The 7,065-nt window shown below is 41.6% G+C and overlaps 1 protein-coding gene across 1 annotated transcript in view; it reads right to left on the bottom strand.

Moving 5' to 3' along the window:
• Window positions 1-252, bottom strand: part of Grsf1 (G-rich RNA sequence binding factor 1) — a 19,460-nt gene extending 19,208 nt beyond the window's left edge. Inside the window, exon 1 of the mRNA XM_013020082.1 lies at window positions 9-252. Coding sequence (XP_012875536.1) covers window positions 9-163 — 155 coding nt within the window. The 5' untranslated portion in view covers window positions 164-252. The remainder of the gene's footprint in view (window positions 1-8) is intronic.
• Window positions 253-7,065: the final 6,813 nt, after the last annotated feature.

Here is a 7,065-nt window from a genome sequence, read left to right on the forward strand (position 1 = left end):
CCCCGAGCAGCAGCAGCAGGCGGCGCCGGCCCGACACGCCCGAGGGGAAGGAGCCGGCCGCCGAGTAAAAGGGTAGACACGCGGCGCCCGTGCGCCGGCAGCTGCTGCAGTTACAGCCGCAGCCCCGGAGCAGCGCCCCGAGGACCCAGCGCGTCCCGGCCATGGACTCCGAAGGCGACTCGGGGCCTGAAAGCGGCGACTGCCGCGGCCGCGCGGGCGCTGGGGAAGCGGAATCCGAGGCCGTGGAGCGGGGACCGGCACATGCGCCGCGGGCGCGGGGGCAGCGGAGCGCGCGCAGCCCCTCCCTGGCCACGCCCCCGGGGCGGGGCCGGGGCGGAGCTGTCAGAGGGGGAGAGGGGGACGGGCGGGGCGGAGGACCCGGGTCAGGTAGGAACTTTTGCCCTATGTCATCTTGCTTTGTTTTACAGTGCAATTCTTGCTTCATGCGGATAGTGCGTGTTACAAAAGATTCACCCTTCCCTCATGGTTCCTGGTAGTCCCAAGTGCACAAGTGTGTGCACTTTTCCTCCTGTGGCCAGAACCTGTCAGAGACCAGCATAATAAAGATAAAGGCTAAGGGAAATAGTTTATTAAAAAAAAAAATCTCCCCTTCTGTATAGTGTGTTCACAAAAAAAATCTCGGAGGAAACATTGTGAAGATTTAATTTTTATATCAATAACCACCTTGAACCAAAAGCTCAGGGTCAGCGCCTAGGCCCTGAGTTCAAGACAAAAATATTTTTAAAATAAACTAAGTAAGAAAAGTCAAGGTTCTTCAGAAATGGAGCTGTGACTCAAATGGTAGAGCAGTAGACTTGAGCAAAGAAGCTCAGGGACAGTGCCCCGGGCCTGAGTTCAAGCCCCAGGGCCGGTACAAAATATATATATATATATATATATATATATATATACACATAAAATGAAATAAAAACCCAAATAGTTTTAAAAAGGGTAAAAAGTCAGTCTTCTTCCTACACCCTTCTTTTTAAAAGATCTTCACAAAATATGTATAAAACTTCTTGGGGAACTATTATAAAATTTTATTAAAAGACATGAAAAAAATAGACTAAATGTTGATTGAAATACGATCAAAAAAGTTCCAGTTTTTACAAATAAAAATGTAAAGTTATAGAATTAATACTATGTTCAACTCAACTGTAAATAGCCCTTAATTCTTAACATTCTTAACATTTAAGAATGCTAGTTATTTACCTTTTTATTATAGAAGTAAAAAGACTTACTCGAAAAAAAATATTGACTGTTTTCAACTAGAATAGTAGCAATGGAGATGAAGGGGAAGGGGAAGATTTGAGAAATGTCCTCCAACTATAGAGTCAGGATTCAAGGCTTGAATAAGGAGAATTCTATTGTTTTGTTGTTACTGTATTTGAAATTTCATTATGGGAGATGACCTTTCACCTCTGAAAAAGCTTCAAGTTAAATATATGTTAGATTTAAATGTCAAATTCACTTTGTGTCAAGCCTGTGCAATCTGATCTCAAACTATTTTTTTGAGGGTTGAGCTGCTGATGTGGATAAGATTGCCTAGGACCAAGTTTACAGTGAGATGAAGAGGCCTAGAAACAAGACTTGGGCTATTGGGATATCTAATATCCCATAGAAGAAAACCTGGAAGGAGAAAGAGAAGAGGAACAACAAAAAAGGTAAGAGCATCCAGGAGAGTGTTTCTGGAATGAAAGGGAATTTATTCAAGAAGTAAATGCTGCTGGGCATGGAGGTATATACCTGTAATCCCAGCACTCAGGAGGCTGAGGCAGAAGGACATGAGGTCAAAGGCTGCATAGACTCTCTCAACTCACCTCTTCTCCCTGTCACCCACACAAAAAGTGTCAGATCCTTGCTAAAATCAACACTTACTCATCTAGTGAGATGAGCACATAAAATTTTTTTAAGTCTTAAATTTAACAATGTGGAAAGTTTCAACCACCTTACCCACTTTTTTTGGGGGGAGGGACCAGTACTGGACTTGAACTTAGGGCACAGTACATTGTCCTGTCTCTTTTTTGCTTACAGCTAGTGCTCTGCCACTTGAACCATAGCTCCACTTCAGGCTTTCTCATGGTTAACTGAAGATAAGAGTCTCACTGACTTTTCTGCCTGGACTGGCTTCAAACCTAGATCCTCAGATTGCAAGGTTCGGAATAGCTAGGATTACAACATGAGCCAACAGTGCCTGGCTTCCACAATTATTTGAGGTAGTGATAGCAAAGACCAGACAAAGTAGAGGTGAAGAAAAGAATGTGGAAGTGCCAAAAAACAAAGTTGACTTTGTAGGTGAAGATAGGAATAAGGAAGTAAAGGAAATATAGGTCAAAAGTGGGTTTCATTCTGTTTGGGTTAAGTGTGAAGAAATTAGAGCATGCTGAACAGATGATGGGAAGGATTTAGTTGATAGACTAAGTAGCCATAAACACATTGAATTGATGTGTACATCCGAAGACAAGTAAAAGAAGGCACCAAAGCTCCAGTGCAAGCATTAGCTTTAAACAGATATAGTTTTGCCACCTTTTCTATAAACCATAAATCATACTGTGGCTGGGAAGGTGGCTCAGTGGTAGAGTGCTTACCTTGCATGCATGAGGCCCTGGGTTCGATTCCTCAGCACCACATAAGAAAAAAGAAAAAAAAAAAGCAGGAAGTGGCGCTGTGGCTCAAGTAATAGAGTGCTAGCCTTGAGCTGAAGAGCTGAGGGACAGCGCCCAGGCCCAGAGTACAGGCCCCACGACCTGACCCAAAAAAAAAAAAAAAAAGAATAAAATAGCACTGAATAGATAAAATAGCATTTTATGAAAGCTCTCCATAACCACTGAATATTCAGAATATTTTAACACTTTTTTTAAAAGGTTCTAGACTTTGGTCATTTGTGGGGCTTGTACTTGGGACCTAGGTGCTGTCCCTGAGCCTCTTTGTGCTCAAGATTAGCTCTCTACTACTTGAGACTCAACATCACTTCCGGTTTTTGAGTGGTTAATTGGAGATAAGAGTCCCATGGCTGGCTTTGAACCACGATCCTCAGATCTCAGCCTCCTGAGTAGCTAGGATTACAGGCGTGAGCCACCAGCGCCCGGCTCTGTGAGACTCATATCTCCAGTTAACCACCAAAAAAGCTGAAAATGGAACTATGGCTCAAATGATTAAGCACTAGCCTTGAGCAAAAAAGCTCAAGGACAGCCCCCAGACCCTGAGTTCAGAGTGTGTATGTGTGTGTGTGCATGTGCACATATGAATTGATGATTCCTCTGTACTTGAGATGTTGACAGTTTTCCATCTGCTATGAAAGCATGTTCTGAGGTCACAGATTCTAAATTGAGACGGAAAGGAAAAGGAAACAGAATAGAGAAATGAGACTTCGTATCACAAAAGCAAAAGACACTAGAGGAACAAAAAGGCATGAAAAGAAAAGAAGAATCTACTATGATATTTTGAAGAACAATTCCCCCTCTAAAACAGTTTAGTTAGAAATTAACTTTAAGCTTCATGTTTTCTTTTTCCATATATTTCTTCCCAAGGGAAAAAAAAGCATACTTAAATCTTTTAAAGTCCCAAGAACGATTATAAACAAGCATATAGTAACATGGAATTGGAAAGAAGCAGATCAAAATATAACACAAGACTTCAGAGTCAGGCACTTAATAAAATCTTAGGAGGGAGGGTGAAGGAGGGAGCAATGGAGGATTCCAAGTACTTCCTAGATTTCCCTTTGTCTTTATTTTCACTCTCTTCCTAAAATTAATCTCAGTACAGTAATAGATTATTTGTATACAGGAGAGAATTTGTGAATTGATATAAGGACACTATTCCCTAACTAGTCATGTGTTGGGCCAGGAAGCCAAGATTCTCTTCCTTCTACCACCCCCACTCCAAGCTATCATAGAGTCCTACCATTAGCATTTCTGAAGAAACAGTACATCAAACTAAATCACATGAGGGTGTTAATGACATATCAAATAGATTTCATCCTGGCATTGCGACCCTTTAGCAAAAGAAAAGAGCACTAAAAGCAGAGAAGAGGAGGCAGACTCCTTTTAGACAAGGTGAAGCAGAGGTTCCTAGGACTCCACAGAGAGGCTTGCCTTACTGCAAAATGACCTGGAATCCATTCAAAATACTATTGCTAGGATTCTACTCCATTTCTAGGATTCATCTGCATCGCTCTGGGGTGGCTTTCTGGGAGAATGAAAATAGCTAAGTTTAGGAACTGTTTACTATGAAGTCACATCAACAAACAACAAATGACTCTCCCCTCACATAAATACACAGAATAGCCAGGCACTGGTGGCTCACGCCTGTAATCCTAGCTACTCAGGAGACTGAGATCTGAGAATCACGGTTCAAAGCCAGCCCCAGCAGAAAAGTCCCTGAGACTCTTAGCTCCAATAAACCACTAGAAAACCAGAAGTAGCGCTGTGGCTCAAGCAGTAGAGCACTCGCCTTGAGCTGAAGAGTGCAAGGACAGCACCCAAGCCCAGAGTTCAAGCCCCAGGACCAACAACAACAACAAAAAAAGATAAATACACAGAATAAAGATCCTCTACATGTGGTCATCTCGGTCTGTTTATAGAAAGGCTCTGATGCTGACATTGCTAAGGGAAAAACAGTGGCACTTTAGGGACCTGATGAATTATGACAGTTCATTTCCCCCTTTTTTCTTAGACATAATATTGCTAAAGGTTTTCATATTAGTTGAGCAGTGAGCAGCTGTATCACTGAGCAAATTAATATAAGGTAATAAGCACTGTGTTAGACATACACAGACCATATAGTAAGTAACTAACAAGAAATTGGTGGCTCACACCTATAATTCTAGCTATGCAGGAGGCTGAGATCTGAGGATTGTGTTTCAAAGACACCCAGGGCAGAAAAGCCATGAGACTCTTCTCTCCAAATGACCACAAGATAAATAAATAATCAAAAAGTGAAGCTGTGGCTCAAGTGATAGAGCTAGCCTTGAGCACAAAATTTCAGGAATAGCACCAGGCCCTGAGTTCAAGCTCCAGAACTTACACCAAAAAAAAAAAGTAAGAGGGAAATTAGACAGCCTATGTTTCTTTGGGTCTGGCTCACTTCACTTAATATGAAGTTTTTTCCCAAGTCTTTCCATTTCCTAACAAATGGGGCAATGTCATTCTTTCTCATGGAAGCATATAATTCTGTTGTGTATAAGTACCATATTTGCTTGATCCATTCCACTGAGGGACATCTGGGTTGATTCCATATCTTGGCTATGGTAAATAATTCTGCAATGAACATAGTTGTGCTGGTAGCTTTAGTGTGGCCTTGTTTGTGAACATTTGGATAAATGCCCAGGAATGGGATTGCTGGATCATAGGGGAGCTCTATATTTAGAGGAACCTCCATACTGCTTTCCTGAGTGGTTGAACAAGTTTGCATTCCCATCAACAGTGCAGTAGCATTCCCTTTGGTCTACATTCCATCCAGCATCTGTTATGATTAGTTTTCTTTCTTTTTTTTTCCTTCTTTTTTTTTTTTTTTTTTTTTTTGTTGGTTGAGGGGCCTGAACTCTGGGCCTGGGTGCTGTCCCTCAGCTCTTCAGCTCAAGGCTAACACTCTATCACTTGAGCCACAGTGCCACTTTTGGTTTTTTCTGCTTTATGTGGTGCTGAGGAATTGAACCCAGAGCCTCGTGCATGCAAGGTCAGCACTCTACCACTGAGCTACCTTCCCAGCCCTATTATTTTTCTTGATAACTAACTCGGTTGAGGAGGAATCTCAATGTAGTTTTCATTTGCATTTTTCCTTATGACCAGAAAGGTTGACATTTCTTCATGTGTCTATTGGCCATTCTTCTTCAGAGAATTGGCCATTTCCTCTTCAGAGAAGTCTCTCTATAAGTCTCAAGCCCACTTATTAATGGGGTGGTTGCTTCTTCAAGGATTTGGTTTTGGGTGGTTTATACTTCTAGAATAGTTCCAGCAGAGGATCACAATGGCTCAATAGCTATGCACATATGACCATATAAATGATGCTAATCAAAATAAACTCCAAGAAATGGGAACAAGGGTTTTTTTTTTCTTCTTCTATTTTCTAGTGTACTTTTTGCAGTTAATTCTTTTTTTTTTCTTTCATTTTCTCCCTCTGGTTTATCCCCTGTTGTCGGTACCTTTTGTCTTGTATACAAATTTATCTAATCTGGGGATGGGAAGGAGAATCACAGAAATGGTGAGACAAAGGACAAAGGGTGAACCAGTACAACAGTGATGCTCACAAGACACTGGGTTAAAAATGATCTTTACAACTTTTGGGGGGAATGGAGGGAAGGGATAGTGTGAGGAAATGAGGATGTGGGTAACAATGTTCAACAAGAATCCTTACTTATGTAACTGTAACCTCTGTCTGTATATCACCTTTACAATAAAAAGGGGAAAAAAAAGAAAGTAACTGCTTCAGCTATTCCTTGAATGTGCTAACTTGAATGTAAGAAAGTAAAGAAAGACCTCCAGCAGACAATATTTGAATACTTAATATTTTGTGCAATGGAACAAAAAAAGTAGACTTTTTACTTTCCTTTTGGAAATGAAAATTCCTGAATAAGCTTTAGAGGTAGATAAATTCTATAAAACATACAGAAGTTTGTGTAAATCACTGATGTGTCTAGAGCAGTCTTCTCAGTTGAATCTTGATAATTATTGCAGCCTTTGCTTTTCACCTGGTCACAGAAGGCATTTCTAACTACTTTTCCAGTCACAGTAACTTTGCGTTCAGCAAGCAGTTCAGATACGCATCACTCCTTGACGGGTAGGGTGAACTAAGCCTTCATTTCTAAAGAGTCTGGGTCACTAGCAATAGTCCTGATTGGACTGTTCTGGTGGCTTCTCCTTTGTTCTCCAGTTTCTCCTAATTCCAGGAGGGGAGCTCCAGAAGCATTATAGGACTCTCCTACATTCCAGGCATACTTTTCCTCATCTCCCTTGTGGGGAAACACAATTTCCCCTGGTAGTCAAGATCAATCATTCCAGCAAGTCCAGGAACCCCCTGCTTTGTCTGTTCATTCTTTGGGAGTTCAGAGGGAAGAAATAGATTGCA

This window comes from Dipodomys ordii, unplaced genomic scaffold, assembly GCF_000151885.1.
Source record: "Dipodomys ordii isolate 6190 unplaced genomic scaffold, Dord_2.0 Scaffold49, whole genome shotgun sequence".
In the NCBI taxonomy this organism is placed as follows: domain Eukaryota; kingdom Metazoa; phylum Chordata; class Mammalia; order Rodentia; family Heteromyidae; genus Dipodomys; species Dipodomys ordii.